The 22021-nt window shown below is 35.6% G+C and overlaps 2 protein-coding genes across 2 annotated transcripts; both read left to right on the top strand.

Moving 5' to 3' along the window:
* Window positions 1–12022: 12022 nt before the first annotated feature.
* On the top strand, window positions 12023–15094 carry LOC140170539 (uncharacterized). The gene is made up of 2 exons (XM_072193888.1): window positions 12023–12304; window positions 13325–15094. The coding sequence occupies exons 1-2, from the start codon at window positions 12023–12025 to the stop codon at window positions 15092–15094; spliced, it is 2052 nt and encodes a 683-aa protein (XP_072049989.1).
* A 3482-nt stretch (window positions 15095–18576) lies between these two features.
* Window positions 18577–21754, top strand: LOC140170538 (uncharacterized). The gene is made up of 2 exons (XM_072193887.1): window positions 18577–18858; window positions 19997–21754. Exons 1-2 carry the CDS (start codon window positions 18577–18579, stop codon window positions 21752–21754), a joined length of 2040 nt encoding a protein of 679 aa, XP_072049988.1.
* Window positions 21755–22021: the final 267 nt, after the last annotated feature.

Below are 22021 nucleotides of genomic sequence, written 5' to 3'. Positions count from 1 at the left end.
ACACACACGCTCACTGCCAAGCCACAAAACGCAAGCACAAATCTGAGAAATCAAAAAAAAAGGCTGGGATGTCCGTAATTTACGGTGGCCAAGGAACAGTGGTTGTTTTGATGACCTGTTCTCTAAGTCGTGTTGCGACATTGTTGACCAACTGGCTATCCGTTACTCCCAGTGATAACTGCGGGGCCTCGATGTATGTATCGGAAGTGCTTGTATCATACACAAGCTCACTAACTTTCTTCTGAATACGTCACGTGAAATCCTATGTCTTTCCAAATTCTTTGATCAGAAGTTCCCTGAGGTAGCTGGACCTTAATTGGGAAAAGTGCCCTTAGTTTGAAGTAATGTGAATGTAATCTTGGAGCAGTCCTTCAAGGATGCGTATTTCACGATCTTTAAATATGACTTGTTGGATATGTTGAAAGAACAAAGCTTGAGCCTCCCGAAGGTTAACATGCTGTAGATGCTCTGCATTTTACTGAGATTTATATCTCTCGCTTGATTGCTGACATATTGCGCCAGCAATGACCGTGGTATCTGATTTCCAAGCCAAATGCTGTTTGCCTGTCTGGGATTGGCGTTATAAGCGTATCTAACGCTCTCTTGTATCCTCATCTGCAGTGTGTGCCTTGAATCTTCTCCATGCATCTTGTGTCAAAAGTGACAACAGTGTTTTTGTCCCGGTTACCAGACGTTTGTGGAGGCACAATGCCTTATCATGCAGAACACCTATACTTGAACGAAGTTTCTTGGGAGGAGGTCCTGAGAAAGATGATTGCTGACCGGACTTCCCAGCCTTTTTTTTTTTTTTGATTTCTCAGATTTGTGCTTGCGTTTTGTGGCTTGGCAGTGAGCGTGTGTGTTAGACATCATGGCACAACAAGTAGCATGCATATGATAACCCTTAGGTCCTTTATCCCATTCAACTGTTGTATTGACATGTTGAAATTGATCAAGGCCCTTCCATTGTAAAAATGTGTCCTTAATGTTCTCCCATTTCTTTACTTTTTCTAAACTATCTTTTACAGGGCAATGGTCTTTCAGCATGCATTCTAGTTTATCAGTCTCTTGGTTGCTCTGTAGCTCTTCAGTGTCTGTTTTGTTCTCCATCACATTCTCTTAAAGTGCAACTTTCCTGAAAGAACAAAGGTAACACTTTCAAAATCTATAGTATAAGTTATTGAGTAAAAATAAGTATTTCCCTCATGTGTGTCACATCTTAAATATCGTTCGATCATGTTTTTCGACATGGCTTAGACAGTCATCTTGGATTTAGGGGTCAAGATACCCCCCAAACACTTTGAATACGACATGAAAAGGTTTGGCATGCCAAAAATAGTGGAATTTTTGTCAGTATAGCCTATCCACTTCATGTTTTTGCCAATATGGTGCTGGCGGCCATTTTGGATTTAAGAGTCAAGGTGACCCCAAACTCTTTGAATATGATCTTAAATGGTTTTGCATGCCAAAAATAGTTGAAAACGACACATTGTTGGTTATTATAGTCAATCCACTTCATAATATATCGATTTTCATGTTTTTCAATATGGCGCTGGCGGGCATCTTGGATTTAGGGCTCACGATGACCTCCAAACACTTTGAATATGACAAAAAAAGATTTGGCATGCCAAAATAGTGGAAAACGACACATTGTTTGTCAGTATAGCCTATCCACTTCATGGTATATAGATTTTCATGTTTTTGTCAATATGGCGCTGGCGTATCTTGGATATAGGGGTCAATGTGACCCCAAACTCTTTGAATATGATCTTAAAGGGTTTTTCATGCCAAATATAGTTAAAAACGACACATTGTTTGTTATTATAGCCTATCCCCTTCATGATATATCGATTTTCATGTTTTTCAATATGGAACTGGCGGCCATCTTGGATTTAGGGGTCAAAATGACCTCTCAAAACTTTGAATTTTATCTTAAAAGGTTGGGCATGCCAAAGATAGTCGAAAAGGACATATTATTTGTCATTATAGCCTATCAAGAACATGGTATATAGATATTCATGTTTTTCAAAATGTCACCGGCGGCCATTTTGAAAAATGAGCTATAAATAGATTTTCCGCCATTTTGGGAGGGACATAGGAGCTATTTTTTTTTAGAATATGTCCATCTAGTCAAATCCACAGAGAAACAAAGGTATGCTATGAATGGTCACGGATCGTAAGAAAATGATTCAACTAACACTACTTTCGGGACCCTTGTACTGAATGTCAGTACTCTAAAATCGAACCTCTTCCCATATCCCTGTCCTGTCATATCCAGTCACCTCTGAGCACTATTGGGCTTAGCCTGGCTTCGGCCGAATGGTATAAATAAAAAAAAATAAAAAATAAATATATAAAATAAAATACAACAAACAAACAGACCAAAACTTAATTAAAAGAATATCACCACTAATACTCTTACCTGTTTTATCAAGATGTCCAAACATGCCAAATGTTGAGAGTACATGAAAAGGAAAACAAAGACAAAGAAGAAAATATCAATTAACTGATATCAAAAAATAATTCATACAAAATGCCGTTAAAATCTTCAATTCATAATTCAACCATTTTTAAATTACACTTACTATAACGTAGGCCTATCTAACATTGACATGTTTACAGAGCATGCTTGTTTATACTTGATCCTAATTTATTGTTTCCCCTTGAGTGGCCAAGGAAGAAAAACGCTTCACCCTTTACCAAGATTTGAACCTGAGACCTTAGTATCTAGTCAAAGTAGAAATGGACTCATTTTTGAATATTTTCCCAAATCATATTCTGACCAGGTGGGGGTAGCTAAGGTTGACTAAATTTTGACATCATCATTGGTTTTGCAGCATGTAAACACCAAATTTGTAATTAGAATTACATTGTATGTTATGAAACAATATTTCTTCATTCTACAATACAGTTTGTCCACTTTGAAGTACAAAGTAAGGTACGCACATTTTGCGTTAGCGTATTGTGCGTCGCATATTAAGATGCTCATGCATTTGCATGCGGCTAGCAGTGTGTTAATTGACATTATGGCGCACCGAAACTGCATACTTTATTTCATACTTCAAAAAGGACAAACTTTAGATGGAATGTTTTGTATGAATGCCGCTATCCATTGAACCCAACATTATTTCTATTTGAAAGTGTAAGTTACATATTGCACCAGGCACGTCCAGCGTCATCATCCCTATATGTTCGTGTCAAAAATTGCTGTGATAGTACGTTGAATCCTCTCGTTTTTCAAAAGCTACGCATGGCGATTTTGTTCGAGATTTAGGCCAAGCGACTCAGGCTAAGCATACCATATGTACACGATATGAGATACCACATAGCCTGCAACAGAGTTTCTATTCTATGTTTTTACGATTTGCGCATGATCAAGTACCCCATATGATATTGCCATTACAAGAAAATTCGATTTTTGTCAGGTAAACCAGTGGTTTTGTTTCCAATACTAACTGGAAATGTAATAGTATACAGTAATTAGTGGGGACTGCTGTTTGCTGTGGATATATTTTACTGCATTTTATCTGTAACGATTTTGAAATCATTCTTCAAAATTGTGATATATTAAACTGTTTGAGAATTGCAATTTTATAAAGGAACATGTGTACAGAATATTAAAACACAGGTCTATACAATATACTATATCAACACACTATACCACTTTCTACCATTATCTGCGTCAATAATAGAATATTGATTTCAATCGAATTGAATACATCTCTCCATTATGAGTTTGTACTCCACCACTGAGCGATCAAGCGATCAATTTCTAGCCAATCAGATGGGACTCCTTTTCTTGCGTTCGGTGAAATACCAATCGGCTGTCACTCGCAAAAGGAGTATTAAGTTTATATTAAGTTTATATTTATAATATCTGGTGTCGACACTATGCCGGGGAATATATTTTATGCCATATTTGTGCATGGTACAGTATGGGTGCAAGTGAGCCAAAAATGCACTTTGGAAAAAAATCCTTCCAACATTACTTGTTGGCAGCGATAAATTTCAACAAGACAGCGTTGCTGGCATGGCATTCGCATGGCATTCTATCTGCTTTGTTTACGATATGATCTATACTGCCTGATTCTGACAGTACACCATCTACTGTCCTCACTATACCCTGCACTGAAAGGGCAACCACATCTCAATACTTGGTGGCAGTATACTAAAATGTGTGCAAAAAATTAGGCCAAAAAATATATAATTGTTGTGTTGCCCTCCCAAGCCTAAAATCTGTTGGGTGACACCGCCAGAATTTTGAATTTTGTTTTTTACCAACTCAACCATTCATACCTACTATTTTACAGTAACATGAGTAAAGAAAGGCAAATGCATAATATTATCTTATTTTCTACCCATGAATATTTTATTGAAGTAAATAATATTAAGGCCCTTCACAATTAATTCTTAGTTTATGTTTAAGATTATTAAGAGGCATTGTCCAGGAAATTCGACTTTTGGGTGGCAACGGCCAAAAATAGATTTTCCTTATAAGTTGAGTGGTAAGAGGCCTTTGTCTCATATAAACACTGGTGGTTTTATTTTGACAATTTATATCTTGTTGCCATAGTAACGGACATTTTTTTCCATTATTAGCCTATTTAACCAATTGTCACACTTTCGAGCAGTAAAATACCCTTTTATTAGAGTAACTGTACCTCACACATAAAATTTCTCAATATTTTCTTATAATTTTTCCGATATAGATGGAAGGCTTAGTAGCAAATACATTGCATAACAAATTAGAATGGGGTCAGAATTGGGCTATACCATTTACTTTAAATAGGGGTGTTTTTGATAATTTTGAATATTCCCATTTAGGCCTAACTTCTGGGCTTCATAACCCGTATGGTAACGCTTCATTTGATTTGTCATTTTAGGGTTGACTTGATGGGACATTGTTACATTGAAAATGGAACAAATTAGTTTGGGGAAAATCATGTGGTAAAGGGTGTTGCCAGAAAATGTTGCATACTTTCAATTTTGTAAATGGATTTAGGTGCATAATAAAGCTGTTTCTAGCATAGAATACTTGTATAAAATTGTACTATTATCGTGTACAATAGTTTAGTGTTGTTTGTATAATGTATTTATATAAAAAAATAGCAGAGTTGCCATTCCGCGTGTAAGTGTTGCCATTTTTTTGGCAAAAAATGTACTACATCTGTAAAAAGTTAAACGCATTCTTGCAACACTGATGGTGTTCATGATGAACTAATAATAAACCGTACTTTGATATTGACTTGTCATGAATAGCTGCATACAACTAAAATTGACATTATTATAATAATATTTGGATTATATTTACAATATCTGCAGTTGAAAGTTCTGTATTCAGTTTCTCATAGGCTTAATCCCCCCTTGAAATATGTGTAAAAATTCTGGTCTTCTTTGCTCGTTTTGAGGCCTTTTGGGCACCTTTTGAGATATTTTATGACAACCAGTCGATTGCAAATCGATGAAAGTTTAACATGTGTTTCAATGTATGGGCAGCCTGAAGTTCAACCTCGTTTTCCCAGGTACGAGGCACTAAACAGCGCCCTCACTGTTTTTGATATGCTCAAGACTATTTCGCGGACCTATTTTCTCGATAATTATAAAAATGCGACTTTTTTTGGCGACTGAAATTCATGCATAGGCTCTACACTTTATTTGAGATATAATTCGCTACTGTCTCTGATTATTTGTTTAAAGGGCAGCCCAAATACCTCAAAAAGTTTTTGTATTTTACCGGAACTCATTAGGGTTACACAAATGGCGCATTGGTTTAGTGGTGTGCTCCTTCAAGGGTAGGTTACCGAATGTTCATAAAATCAACTTTTGTTATAATCAGAGATGCCACTTTTCCTACTTTTGTCTGAATTCCTACTTTTATGAAGTCAAAGTTTCCACACTTTTATATATTTTCAGCCCGTTTTGGGACTTTTTATTCTAAATTTACGCGCTATTTCAGGTTTTTTTTACTTTTTGAGTGTAACTTAGTGGCATCTTTGTATAATGTTCCTGAAATATAAAATGTTTTGAGTAAAACACTCAAGGTTTGAGTGCTCTGTGACATTAAGGGGGTACTACACCCCTGTGGTAAATTTGTGACTATTTTTGCATTTTCTGAAAAAATAATAACACACTGGTAACAAAAGTTATGTATATTACTACACTGAATTTTCAGTGACTCAAGACAAGCAGTTCAGTATAATGTGATAGGAAATGAGGTACATCCTAGCGGTACCTTATTTCTTATCATAAATAACGAAACGCTTGTCTTGGGTCACTGAAATTCTAGTGTAGTAATTGGATTCCTTGCCCCTATAATATACCCAACTTTTGTTACCACTGTGTTATTAGTTTTTGAGAAAAATGCAAAAAATAGACACAAATTCATGGAGGGGTGTAGTACCCCCTTAATGCCCTATTAAATTTATATGGTGAATTCTGAAAATGTGCACATTTTCAATATTTTGACCATTTATTTAGATTTGCATTAAATACCAATTTTCTACCTTTAGTTTTTGACCGTTTATCTACTAAAAACCGCTTTAACCCTATAGCTGGAACTACGAAAAACAACCTCCTCTCCTAACATTTTTTATCTGTCATAAAAAACACATGTGCCTGCGCCCAAACGACCTAAGCTAGTCGTAGATCCATCCTTTGTGCTCATTTTAGTGATAAAATGTTTACCCCAACATCTTAACTTGGTAGAACCGACCGTCAAAGATGACTATAGAGGGGGGGGGATTGGTGAGGCACCCATTGGTTTGTATAGTAAAATCAATGATGTTCATTTTGAGCTACTGACTTTTTACTTGTTAGTTATAGGTTGAAATAGTGTGTCTTTTCCTTTTATATTGAGGAGATTATTCACTTAAAATTGCATTTTTGTAGAATTTTTTGCCCAAAATCAATTTTGCCTATATACCTTTGTACATGGGCAGAATTTCCCAAATTTTAATGGGCACCCTCACATTATGACATCATAGCAACATTGTGTGGGGAATATTTGTACTTATTTGGGTATTACTGGGTAGAGGAGACCCATAGCTATACACTGGTACCAAATATAATGGTATCAAAATTTAGGGGGGGTGTTACATTACTTCTTTTGGTAAATTAAAATGATTTTTTTCTCCCAAATTCAATGAATGTAATAATAATAATAATAATAATAATAATAATAATAATAATAATAATAATAATAATAATAATAATAACAGTAACAACAACAACAACAACAACAACAACAACAACAACAACAACAACAACAACAATAACAATAACAATAAAAATAATAATAATATAAAACACTTAAAACGCATAATTTTCCAATTTTTTAAAATAGAAACACTGCTTTTTTGGATAAATTTTTATTCATTAGTATTTTATAAATTGTCAAATCCTACCAAAATACTTTGTTATCCAAAATTGTTCTCTACTAGTAAGATTATCCCTGAACTAATTTATCTTGAACTAAAATGAATGATTAAAACCAAAATACTATAGAAACACTGTATTTTCAGCATTTTGATATTTCTGTAATTTCATATTTATATTTGCAATACATTAGGCTTACAATCTCCAATAATTGTAATTTTCCCAATGCTAATATTACAAATGAAGGCAAAATAGACTATAAGAGATTGTAAAAATGGGGAAATTTCTAGAAACACTGTGAGCATACAGATGATTTCCCCAAACCATTTTTTCTATAAATTATTAAAGCATACTTTAATCTTCCAGGAAACAAAAGTTTGTTGAAATGGAAGCGTTGGCATGATACGTACAACCGCGTCAACCATACAGGTTTTACGTACTTTTCAAAATAATAAAAACACCCTCTTAGAAAAAGTGGTATCTCCCAAATCAAAAGGCCCTCAGTTCCCATTTAGGTCCTGAAACACAGACAAGACCTTGACCTAAATTCTACCCTCACCAACTTTAATGAACCCGCTCTAACTTTCTTCCAGAATGATATCGAATTGACAGAAAATTTTACACATAATTTTGCCAAAATCACTCAATTTAAGGGGAAAAGAATAATTAGCCGTTTCCATGGCAACAAGAAGCTGGTGTCACTATAAATGTTATTTTTGATACATCACCCTAAAGTGTCATTGATTGACACAATATGAAGAAAATTGGTGATTTTGCGTTTTGCCACAAATTTGAAAAATAAGTCTATTTTCCTGGACAAGTCCTCTTAATAATTAATTATTAATTAAATTTGTACTTATTAATTAATTATTTTCTTCATTTTGAAACGAGTGGTCACAGCCCAATATCAACGGTACATTTTGTCACTGCTGATTTAATTATAGGCCTTTTGCAATTATGGTTGATTTTATACATTGATAATAATGTAGGTGTGTTATTTGTTTGTTCAGCATCATAGGTAAGATGATCAAAGTAAGAAAGTAACAAATTAATGTAATTAAAATGTTATTTAACAGAGAAAATGGCAAATAAAAATCAAATAATTAAATATTTTGCAATTCTAAATTTTTGATGCGGGCAGGAAACAGTAAACTCAAAATCAATTATTGTGAAGGGGATTAAACATCCATGTTGTTGGGATTCAATGAGTCAGTCCTACTATCAACTTAAGGAAGGGGTATGAACGTTTGGACAGTATTTATTGTGGGACATTAGAGCACATCAGACATATCGAATTGCATTCTGAATATGAAGAATGTCATTCTGATATCAAATAATTTTGTTTTTTTGAAATTCGCAATGTAATACCCATTTTATGGCAAATCATTAAAAATTGATATTTTTGATACTGTTAAAACAGTACTTGAAGTAAACTTTATAAATCTGATGATTTATACTTAAAGTGTATGTAGGTGGGATGAAAAGCCGACGATCAATTGAAAATTTTGTCCTTTTCGTATTGAAGATATGGATTTTTTTCCCAAAACACCAAAAAAAGGTCTTTTTGGGAAAAAAATCCATATCTTCAATATAAAAGGTCAAAATTTTCAATTGATCATCGCCTTTTCCTCCCAGCTACATACACTTTAAGAATATATCATTAGATTTATAAAATTTATTTCGAGGACTGTAAATTTGAAAAATATCAAATTTTAATAATTTGTCATAAAATTTGTATTATATCATGAATTTCAAAAAATGAAAATTATTTAATATCAGAACCCGGTATCAGAAAGACATGCTTCATTATTCAGAATGCAATTCGACACGTCTGAGGTGCTCTCATGTCCCAAAAAATACTGTCGAACGCTATAAACGCTCATTCTAGATCCCTTAAAGTGCTGGCTTGGGGCACAATTTTGTTAGTGAATGTGAGGGATCCGGGAATAGGCTTGGGGTATGATGAAAAGATCATTTGTTTAAAAAAAATTGTAGAAAAAAAAAATTGAAAATTAAAAAAACAAAAACAAAAAAACAAAACAAACAGGCCTAGATTTCCGCTATTTTGACCCAGCCGCAGAAGACAACACAACTTTCTTTTTGGCCTTATGATGAACATCATCATACTAGTAATATTTTAATTTTTTTTTATTTACTTTTTTTTGGGGGGGGTGAAGATTTCACTGGCAATCATAACATTATGCATTGTATGTTAGAAAAATAATTATCAAGCACGAATCACATGGTTTTATTTAAAACAAACTCATTTTTACCATAAAAAAACAACAAATAAAAACAGCAATCTCTCAACACGCAAATATTCAAAGGAATTGTCTAGTGCAATGACGTAATAGTTATTTGTGCTCAATTGTCATCAGCCTTCATTGTATTACTGGGATGTCATTGCACTAGACAATTTTAGTGACCAGGAATTTTGAACATTGTGTGTTGTGAGATGGCTATTTTTATTCATTATTATGGCCAATATGAGTTTGTTTAAAATAAAATTGTGTGATTTGTACTTTATAATTATTTTTCAAACATATATGGCAAAATATTGTGATTGCTGGAGACTTCCTTTAATGAGGAAACAATACGCTTTTGAGTTGTATGTGTGAGTTAAGGCGCTATCAGCGATTGTAAATAATGTCAATACAACAACACAACCTACCATAAAAGGTCACATTTAATCAATTGTTAAAGCTAGGAATTTTTCCCTACAGACACTTGTAGCTACACACGTAAGTTATTAACACTGTCATTTCCTCCTTTTTGCTAATATTTTGTATGGAAAAACACACAATGACAATTTTTATGACTTTTCCTTCACTTTGAGAAGCCATTCCTAAAAATATGCCATACATGTAAGAAATAATTATCAAGCACTAATCACATGGTTTTATTTAAAACAAACTCATGTTGACCATTAAAAATCCTGAATAAAGAACAGTCGTCTCTCAACACGAATAAAAACGACCGTGTCTCAACAGGCGATATTCAAAATTCTTGCACCAAAATTGTGTAGTGCAATGATGTCAAGGTTATTTGTGCTCAAATGTCACCAGCCTCCATTGCATTACTGGGACGTCATACAGGGTGAGTAAAAAAAGTGCATTAGAGAAAAGAATCCATTTTTTATTTAAGAACAGAGTCGAACTTTTTAGGTTTTAAAACATTTTATATATGGTATATCCATCAGTGACCTTGTGTGAAAAAAAGTAAGGAATTAGCATTTACGTTTTGTTTTTATGACACATTTTATAGCGCTACCCAATTTTAATGTTTGTCCAAGAGACATCTAAAATTTGAATGTCAGCCCACTCTATGTTAAGTAGATTTGGAACAACTGCCATTTTCTTAACCTCATTGGCATTAAAATAAAATGGAGCACCCAAAGTGTTATTGCCCTTGGTCTTGTTTAAGGAGAAGAAACATTATTTGTTGTTATTTTCCTTTTCCTTTTACTTTAAAGATGTTTATTCTCTATCAAAAAGACAAAAATTTGTAGGCAGGTTTTTCAAATGTCAAAATGAAATGCGCGTAAATTGACTGAAGTGGAGTGAATTATAAAAAAAAAAAACTGGTGTTGGAGTCGAGTGAGGTATGAAGGACTTAAAGTAATGTTAGAAAGTTTGTTTGAACAGAAAGAAATAAAATAAAATAACGCAAAAGCAACCTAATTTAAGTTAAAGTCAGTTTCAGATCTGGTGTCTTTACCGTGCACTGTGTGCTCTCATTCGAAATACATGGTACCTCGTGGACAAATAACGAAATTGGGTATCGCAGCAAAAGGACTCATAAAAATTAAACAGTAGTCACGATTGACTTCATATTTTCACAGAATATGGCCATTGAGTGTAGCATTTATAGAAATTTTCAATATTGGGAAAGTTCGACTTGGTTCTTACATAAATATGGATTCTTTGCTCTATTGCAGTTTTTTTGACTCACCCTGTAGCACTAGACAATTTCATCGTCCCGGAATTTTGAATATTGCGTGTTGAGACACGCCTGTTTTTATTCGTTTTTTATGGTCAATATGAATTTGTTTTAAACAAAACCATGTGATTTGTGCTTGATAATAATTTTCCTAACTTATAAGGCATAATGTTGTGATTGCCAGAGTGTTCCTTTAATATTTAGGCTCCATTGTAGGGATCACTGAAGTGCCTTTAAGTATATGTTTGTTATGTACAGGATCATCATAAATATGGTCAAAGATCACTGAGGGGCGATACCAATATTTCACCTTTATATAATCTTACGAGCAGTCAATATTTGCATAATATGTGCTTTCGAAAGTCATCATAGATTGCAAATAATTATCATTCCATGCTATTAATACTCATAATTTTGCCTGTTGGGGCCCAAGAAGTGTTTTAATTAGAGAAAACAATCCATTTGTTTATTTTACCAAATAATATATATCTGCAGATTTAATTGATTCCTACAATTTAATTTTTACATTTGCATGAATATTTTAATAATTGAAATGAAGATTGATTAATAACTTGATCTAGTTTTTCACAAAAGTAAGCATAAAGAAAAAGTATAATAGAATTACTGTGCTAAGTTTATTAACCTGTTAGTAGACCTGTAGTTAACGCCCTAATTATAAGATAATACATAGGCCAAGTGCTGGGGCAACATGGCGGAAGCCAGTTCCCTGGCATCAGCGATAGACAGACACTTTCTGGAGTGTGTGATCTGTTCAGACACTTTCAAAGATCCAAGAGCTTTGCCATGTATGCATCCATTCTGTTGTGAGTGTTTGGAAAATTGGGCTAAATCCTGCAGTGATGATAATAGCATTGTGAGTTGTCCTCTCTGCAAAAATATCTACCGGATTCCAGAAGAGGAAGGAATAAAAGGTTTTCCTGTTCATTTTCTTGTGACTAATCTGCAAGACACTGTAGACAAAGCCAAACAGGTATGTTGTGTGCTTTACTTAGTACAGATCCATATTTTTGAAAAGTGGAGCACAATGAATTGTTTTGTTCATGTCCATTCTGAACAGAGCCTGACGTTACCCCTCAAATGTGACAAATAAGGGGTCAACATTTAGGCTTTCTATGCAATCTCTCTCTTTACTTCCCTGGATCTGCCCTGGTTGCAAAGACCTGTAAAATGTATAGTGTGAGATTTATGTGCACATTTTCCATTGTTGCATGCTTTGACACTCGTTTCCCCACAGCATCTTTTAATTCAAACAAATTGTGTCTCCCCAGACCAAAGCTACCAAGTAAAAATAAACCCTGGGTCCTTTTAAATCCTGATGCACAACTATAATTGTGTAAAACCGTAAACCATCTATACGACTAGTAATTAAATTGTATTGAACAATTGTTTACAATTACATAGACAGGGTTGTACACCTTATTAATTATGAGTACAATTGGGGGAGGGGCAAGAATTTGTTGGCAAGTCAAAAGGGGGAGGGCAAGTAATTTTTGCCAAGCTAAAAGAAGAGGGGCAAGCAATTTTTGGCACACGTTCATGGGGTGCCCTTTGAAATAAAATGCTAGGTTCATATAGTAAATGGTGGTTGAGTATAATGTTACACAAGTTGTGCAAACTTTTACACAACCATAACAACAATGATTGAACAAGCATTTTTTTACCTACAAATTCATCAAAGAAAAAATATAAATGTTAGATCATTGTTTGATAAGAGATGGGACAAAACATCAGTATAGATGTGCAACATTTTAGTATTGAAGAATATAAGACAAACCCAAGATTAAACATCAACTTTTCTTTGAAAGAAAGACTCAAGATTCAATCCCAGGGATACAACATTGTCCAATAAAAATCTTATCAAGAAACATTTACCCTTATAACATTAATGTTATTATCGTCTTCATCCTTCTCATGTCTTCTTATTCCTTCTCTTCCTTATTATTATTCATTCTCATCCTTATTCTTCCTTCTCCTCCTTCTCATACCACAGAAGAAATCTACCACTGGTATCTGTGACAAGCATGGTAAAAAGTTGAAATACTTCTGTGAGAATTGTGGCTGTGCTGCCTGCTCAGATTGTTCTGCTCTTGATCCCAGTCATAGAGGTCATTCATTCATCCGGTTGAAGGAAGCATCAAGACGACTGAGCTGTTCCTTGGAAAATCTTACCAGAATAGTTGGAAATGTAGAAGAGAAATACACAACTGCAATCCAACAGACTCAGCAGGTAAAGCAGAATCTTGACCAAGATACAGATGCAAAGATACAGGCCATAGACGAAGCAAGGAATGAATTTATGCAGAAAGTTGACAATCTAGTTAGAGCTTATAAGCAAGATGCGTATCGTATGAAAGAGAAAAATCTGAGCGCAATTGAACAGATTGAGGAAAAGCTCCAGGTTGATCTAGCCAGCTTAAGAAGTTCAAATGAACTAGCAAGCAATGTGATCGAGTCTGGTTCTGATTCTGATATCATCTCCCTCTACCAATCATTGTCATCATCACTACAACAACTTGCTCAAGCGCAACCCACTCCAGTAGATAGCAAACTTGGGAAGATCAAACTAGAGCCACCTCAACCTACTTCCATGGATTTGCCTTCTTTGGAGCAATTGCTATGTGATAAGTTGCATATCACTGTCACGCCTACCCAACACACTCAAGTAAGCCATCAAACCAGCAACTTATCAGTGAAACCAGCAGCAGCAAAACCCTTACCATCAGCAACAGCAAAACATTTGCCATCATCAGCAGCAACAAAATCCCCATTGCCAAGATTTACAATAAAATCCCCACAATCATCATCAATAAAACCCTTGTCAGCCTTTACAGCAAATGCTGAAGTTAACACAGCAACAGCATCAAAACAAGATCCAAGCTTATTTCCAAGATCCCAATCTGTGCAAAGTACAATGCCTAGCACCCAGCCCAGGATTGATAAAAAGTGGAAAGAATGTGGACAAATCAAAACTACCCCAAAAGTCGAGTCTCCAAGATGTATTGCCATTCATCCCAATGGGGACATTGTTTTGACCAGCTGGTTTGCACCTGTGACAGTGTTCTCTAGGCATAGAAATGATTTGTCTTGGAATGGTAATTTTAAGCATATAATTGGAGGCTCTCCTTCTAATATCGATGATATTGCCATTACTCCCAGCAACCAATACATCATACCTGGCAGTTATGGTAAGAATGAATTCTACATATATGACAGTCAAGGTGTCCTAGTCAGTACTATCCCCACATATGATATCAACAATCAGCCATCCAGACCTAGATCAGTTGCTGTAGATTCAACAGGTAGAATCATAGTAGGATTAGGTTGGGATGGTCACAAGACTGTGACCATTCATCAGCCTGATGGGACTCTGATATCCAAGTTTGAAACAACATCATCTCCACGTAAGCTAACCTGTACACCAAATGTTAAGCTTATCATATCATTTGTTGACATTACCCTGCAAGTAATGAATCAATCAGGACACAATTTTAGCATCATTCAGCCCCCTCCTGGTATTCAACCCGGTATTCAATCATGGGAGCCTGTGTATGTCTGCTGCAGCAAACAAGGGGAACTATTTGTTGGCAACCAGGGTTATCCTAAGGCTGTGTATAGATATGTGTGTACAGATGGAGAATACAAGTATCTAGACTGCATCACTAGGATGGAAAACAATCCATGGGGTATTGCATTGTCTGCAGATGAACAGGAATTGTTTGTGGTTGATAATTTATCAAGTATTGTGAAAATATTTCGATGATCATTATTTCGAATAATAATTATTATTATTATTATTATAACAATAATGGTATCATTAAAAATATATAGATACTAAACATAATCGGTTGTTTACAGTTTTAGGATTGGGTTTGGTCACATAGTTTCCTATTATCCTGCCTAAGCTCTGATTGATGTCATTACCGATACCTTTGTCTGTACCATTCATTAGAAACTTATTGTTAGAAACTTAAACCTTGTAGAAAGTAGTTTCAGTTTTCATTTCAGTTTGTTACAGAATTGTGTGCCCACAGAATCTCTTGGCTTGAAGTTACCTTGATCAACGTATACAAAAGATTTTTTTTTAATTTCACAGTGCAATATTCATGAGCAGAGAAGTCGAACAAGTCAATCTACATTTGGTTTAGATGGTTAAACAATTCCCTGTGAAAAAAATATAGAACGTCAAAATAGGCAAAAGGGCACATTAGCTGCATATATCTTTTTCATGCATCTGTATATATAAGCTGCAAATATCACAATGCAAATCGTCACTCGCAAGACATAGTGGCGTATCAGCCATTTTTGACAAAATGAGATAAGATCAGTTTCATAATCTATGTATAAAGCTCTACATTCTGACAAACTTTCAAGACATACATGTCATTAATTAATTAAGTATTATCACTAATTAGGTTTGGCGTATCTCACTCAATGGAATTATTGTGTACAACATTCTCCTTGTTTTGGATGACATAGTGGCGTATCAGTGACATACGCCACTATGTCGTAAATATGTGACATACACCACTATTTTGGTATATCGCGGCTGTGTGGCCAATATGGATATGAATTCTACTATTATTCGACATACTGGCGTATCATGTGTCCTATGTCAATTTTGAATGGAAAATAATTTTTCAAAAAATTTGACATACTGGCGTATAAGTTTAATGACTAATTACAATTAATTGGTGAATGACAGCAATGTATTTTATACATTAAATGTAACTTAAATATTTATATTTTCATATCCATTCAAGAAAAGGGGACATTTTAATCGAGGCAATGTATGACAAATGGTTAAAAGTTGCAAAAACTTGAGATGCAATTATCTCAAAATGGCCATTTTTGTGATACGCCACTATGTCTTGCGAGCTGACGAAATAATTGGTGATGATATACATGTTTGAGATAATTGCATGACAAAGTGGCGTATCAGTGACATTGGTCCGAGATTTTACCCCCTTAATGACCTTTGACCCCAATTATGTATGCAAGTTATATGCGTGTGGTATAGCCGATGCTTATGTAAATGACATCATTGTACTATATAATATGTGGCAGAAGAAGTATTTTGAAGGTATTTGGTTAAATACAGGAAATGCCCCCTTAATGACCTTTGACCCCAATTCTGTTTAGACCCTATGGGCACTAGATATAGCCGATACATATGTGCAAGTTACGTAATTGTAGGGTGTAACATGTAGGAGGGGAAGTATTTTGAAGTTTGTTGCCAGAAGAAGAACTAGGGACAAATGGTGGTCATAGACCACAAATCTAGCTGGGACATGTTGGTGTTTTGGATGTATCTGACCCCTGCAAAATGTTCCACAAATATTCCCTTCGTCATGAGGTTTGTTGTCACCAAGTTTGAGCCCTGTACCTCTTACAGATGTCTGGAAAATGTAATTCTAAGATTTGACCCTAGATAACCTTTGACATGACCCTTGCACAGTGTTTCAAAATGTTTCCCTGGTCAGTACGTTTGTTGTCACAGAGTTTGAGCCCTGTACCCCTTACATATGTCCAGAAAATGCATTTTGAAAGATTGACCTCAGCATGACCTTTGACCTGACCCCTGAAAAAATGTTCCCCTGGTCATGAGATTTATAGTCACTGAGTTTGAGTCCCATACCCCTTACATATATCCAGATAACCTTTGACCTGACCCCTGCAAAGTGTTCCAAAATGTTCACCTGATCATTAACGTTGTTGTCACCAAGTTTGAGCCCCATACCCCTTACAGATGCCCTGGAAATGCATTTCTAAAATTTGACCTCTGCATGATCTTTGACCTGACCCCTGCAAAATGTTCCCCTGGTCATGAGATTTATAGTCACTGAGTTTGAGTCCCATACCCCTTACATATATCCAGAAAATGAAATTATAAGATTTGACACCAGATAACCTTTGACCTGACCCCTGCAAAGTGTTCCAAAATGTTCACCTGATCATTAAGGTTGTTGTCACCAAGTTTGAGCCCCATACCCCTTACAGATGCACTGGAAATGCATTTCTAAAATTTGACCTCTGCATGATCTTTGACCTGACCCCTGCAAAATGTTCCCCTGGTCATGAGATTTATTGTCACCGAGTTTGAGCCCCATACCCCTTACATATGTCCAGATAATGCAATTGTAAGAATTTACACCTTTAATGTGTATTTGTGTATAGATATGTGTGTACAGATGGAGAATACAAGTATCTAGACTGCATCACTAGGTTGGAAAACACACCATGGGGTATTGCATTATATGCAGATGAACAGGAATTGTTTGCGATTAATCATTTGTCGAGTATTGTCAAAACATTTCGATGAAAACAAATTTTTTACAATATTGACATTTTAGTGTAATGCAAATTTAAGATTACAATGTGAGTGAATAATATGCAACTCAAAGTTAGAAAATTAACCTCAACATGGGGTAACGCACCATTATATAATAGCTAGAATAGAATGATCGATCCATAACACACTAAAATTGCAGGAATAGGAAAGCTGCTTTTTTCCCTGGAAGAAAAGCAGTGATTATAATTATTGACTCTTAACAAATGGGGGGGTATAATCCTTCCTACTTAATTAATTGAATGATTCCATGCATATAACACACTAAAATTATGAAAAATAATCCCATGAAATTTAGACATACCAAATTCATTCCCCATCACAGCAACATGTTTCCGGATCAAGTTGACTGCATGAGTAGTCTTTCCACAGTCATTAATAAGGCAAAAAAAAAAAAAAAAGATGTTTGCTTGCCCTCAACCGACTGACCCTAATTTTGGAAATCAAAAAAAAAATTGTTTTTTTGTTTTGTTTTTCTATTTACTGTACAAAAGAATACTGACACTATTTTTGGAAATTCCTAAAAAAAGTGTTTTTTTCTCTTTTCAAATTTTTGCATTCTGAAGATGTAAAAAAAAAAGGATAGTTGTTTTGTAATATATATTAGCCGATTCATTTTGACACCAAAATTGTTTGATTTTTCATATTTTGAGCCTTAATTAATACAAACAGTAGAGTTTGCTAGTAATTTTAAAAAAAAGAAATCCTGACCGACCGACCCAATTGTTAAAATTCATTTGAGGGCAAGCAAGCATTTTTTTCTTGGCCTAATGGTGACACACATGATAACAATCAATAAAGACCGCATGAGGAGGTTGTGTGGTTACTCATTGTTGTTAGCTACGCATTAGGAGTCAGCATTGATATTCTGTGTGGTGCTAGCCTGTCAGGGCAACATGGCAGAAGCCAGTTCCCTGGCATCAACGATAGACAGACATTTTCTAGAGTGTGTGATCTGTTCAGACACTTTTAATGATCCAAGAGCTTTGCCATGTATGCATCCATTCTGTTGTGAGTGTTTGGAACGTTGGGCCAAATCCTGCAGTGATGATAATAGCATTGTGAGTTGCCCTCTCTGCAAAAAGATCTACCAGATTCCAGAAGAGGAAGGAATAAAAGGTTTTCCTGTTCATTTTCTTGTGACAAATTTACAAGACACAGTTGACAAAGCAAAACAGGTATGTTGTGTACTTTATGTATTTTTGTAAGCAGGCACGGATCCAGGCTTGAAAGGGGGAGGCACACTAAATTGTTTTTCATGGGGTCCATTCTGAATGGAGAGCGACATTACCCCTCGGAGACAGAAAATGTGACAAATAAGGGGGTCAAAATTGAGGTTTCCTATGCACTCTGGTTTTTTTTTCCTGAATCCAATCTGGTTGCCAGGGCCTGCAAATGTAGTTTGACATTTATGTACACATTTTCCATTATAGCGTTGGTGTTCGCTTCCCCACTGTATCTGTTAATTTAAATGAATCGCTTCATTTAAGGCTATGTTCTTTTCATCATTTTACTTCAATTGCCACTGCATTTGTCCCAGTAGCAAACATACAAACAATGCAAACTGGCCTTAAATGAACAAAATATTTATGGACAATGGACATCAATTAGGAATGCAAAATCATAACCTTGCAACCCTATGTCTCCCCAGACCAAATCTTAAAACCCTGGGTCCTTTCAAGTTCAGATGCACAACTATAATTGTGTAAAACTGTGAACCATCTATACAAAGCTATACAACTAGTAAATTATATTCAACAACTATCGCATAAAAATATAACACAGCTGTTGTTTACAACTACACAGATATGGTTGTGTACCTTGAGGGGGGGGGGCATTTGTTGGCAAGCCAAAAGGGGGAGGGATAAGCAATTTCTGCCAAGCTATAAGATGGGGGAAAGCGACTTTTGACATACATTCATGGGGTGCATTTTGAATAAAATGCTAGAGTCACATAGTAAATGGTGGTTGAGTATAATTTTACACAAGTTGTGTAAACTTTTACCAAACATAACAACAATGTTTGGAAAAGCATTTTATAACTAGAAATTAATTAAAGAAAATATGGAAATGTTAGATTGTTTGGTAAGAGATGGGACAAAACCAGGATTGGATGCGGAACATTTTAGTATTGAAGAATATACAAGACAGGCCCAAGATTAAATAGCAACTTTGATATGCAAAAAAGAGCCAAGATTCAATCCCAAGGATTTTCCAAGAAAGATCTTATTAAGATTTTTTTTCCTATTAATGTTACTATCTTCTTCATACTCCTTATGTCTTTTTCCTCTTCTCCTTTTTCTCACACCACAACAGAACTCTACCACACACCTCTGTGACACCCATGGTCAGGAGAAGAGGTACTTCTGTGAGAATTGTGGCTGTGCTACCTGCTCAGATTGTTCTGCTCTTGATCCCAGTCATAGAGGTCATTCATTCATCCGACTGAAGGAAGCATCAAGACAGCTGAGCAGTTCCTTGGAAAATCTTACCAGAAGAGTTGGAAATGTAGAAGAGAAATACACAACTGCAATCCAACAAACTCAACAGGTAAAGCAGAATCTTGACCAAGATACAGATGCAAAGATACAGGCCATAGATGAAGCAATGAATGAACATATGCAGCAGGTTGACAATCTAGTTAGAGCTTGCAAGCATGATGCCTATAGTAAGAAAGAACAAAATGTCCAAAAAATTGAACAGACCGCGGAAAAGCTCCAGGTTGATCTAGCCAGCCTAAGAAGTTCAAATGAACTAGCAAGCAATGTGATCGAGTCTGGTTCGGATTCTGATATCATCTCCCTCTACCCATCATTGTCATCATCACTACAACAACTTACTCAAGCGCAACCCACTCCAGTAGATAGCACACTTGGTGAGATCAAACTAGAGCCCCCTCAACCTACTTCCATGGATTTGCCTTCTTTGGAGCAGTTGCTATGTGATAAGTTGCATATCACTGTAGCGCCTACCGAACGCACTCAAGTAAGCCATCAAACCAGCAATGTATCGGTGAAACCAGCAGCAGCAGCAAAGTCCTTACCATCAGCAACAGCAAAACATTTGTCATCATCAGCAGCAGCAAAATCCCCACCGCTAGGATCTACCGTAAAATCCCCACAATCATCAACAATTACACCCTTGTCAGCATTTACAGCAAATGCTCAAGTTAATGCAGCAACAGCATCTAGACAAGATCCAAGCTTATTTCCAAAATCCCAATCTGTGCCAAGTACAATGCCTAGCACCCAGCCCAGTACTGGTAAAAAGTGGAAAGAATGTGGACAAATCAAAACTACCCCAAAAGTTATGGATCCAAGAGGTATTGCCATTCATCCCAATGGGGATATTATCTTGACCAGCGGGTTTGCACCTGTGACAGTGTTCTCTAGGAATAGTCATTTTTTGTCTTGGAATGGTAATTTAAAGCATATAATTAAAGGCTCTCCTTCTAATATCAGTGACATTGCCATTACTCCCAGCAACCAATACATCATACCTGGCAAGTATGGTAAGAATGAATACTACATATATGACAGTCAAGGTGTCCTAGTCAGTACTATTCCCACATATGATATCAACAATCAGCCATCCAGTCCTCGATCAGTTGCTGTAGATTCAACAGGTAGAATCATAGTAGCATTAGGTTACAATAAGCACAAGACTGTGTCCATTCATCAGCCTGATGGGACTCTGATATCCAAGTATGAAACAACATCACCTCCACGCATGCTAACCTGTACGCCAGATGATAAACTTATCATATCATTTGATGACGATACCCTGCAAGTAATGGATCAATCCGGTCACAATGCTAGCATCATTCAGCCCCCTCCTGGTATTCAATCATGGAGGCCTGTGTATGTGTGCTGCAGCAAACAAGGGGAACTATTTGTTAGCAACTGGGGTAAACCTGAGGATGTGTATAGATATGTGTGTACAGGTGGAGAATACAAGTATCTAGACTGCATCACTAGGATGGAAAACAGTCCATGGGGTATTGCATTGTCTGCAGATGAACAGGAATTGTTTGTGGTTGACTGCGACTCAGATACGGTCAAAATATTTAGATAAAAAAAAAAAACTTGCTATATTGATAAGTATAATGTGAGTTTCTAATTTGAAACTGAAACACAAAATGTAATAATAATAATAATAAAAATATGAAATAATAATAACAATAATAATAATAGTGTGTTGCTATTCATCAACAGTCCAGATGGTATTGCATTGTCTGCAGATGAACAGGAATTGTTTGTGGTTGATTGGATGTCAAATAGTGTGAAAATATTTCGATGAAACCAAATCATTTGCAATATTGACATTTTAGTCTAATATAAA

This window comes from Amphiura filiformis, chromosome 14, assembly GCF_039555335.1.
Source record: "Amphiura filiformis chromosome 14, Afil_fr2py, whole genome shotgun sequence".
Lineage (NCBI taxonomy): Eukaryota > Metazoa > Echinodermata > Ophiuroidea > Amphilepidida > Amphiuridae > Amphiura > Amphiura filiformis.
This window is presented reverse-complemented; position numbering and strand designations above follow the sequence as displayed.

Coding starts and splice junctions, on each gene's coding strand:
- LOC140170539 (XM_072193888.1), top strand. CDS start 12,023: ATGGCGGAAGCCAGTTCCCTGGCATCAGCGATAGACAGACACTTTCTG. Junction 12,305..13,324: donor CTGTAGACAAAGCCAAACAG/GTATGTTGTGTG, acceptor CTCATACCACAG/AAGAAATCTACCACTGGTAT.
- LOC140170538 (XM_072193887.1), top strand. CDS start 18,577: ATGGCAGAAGCCAGTTCCCTGGCATCAACGATAGACAGACATTTTCTA. Junction 18,859..19,996: donor CAGTTGACAAAGCAAAACAG/GTATGTTGTGTA, acceptor ACACCACAACAG/AACTCTACCACACACCTCTG.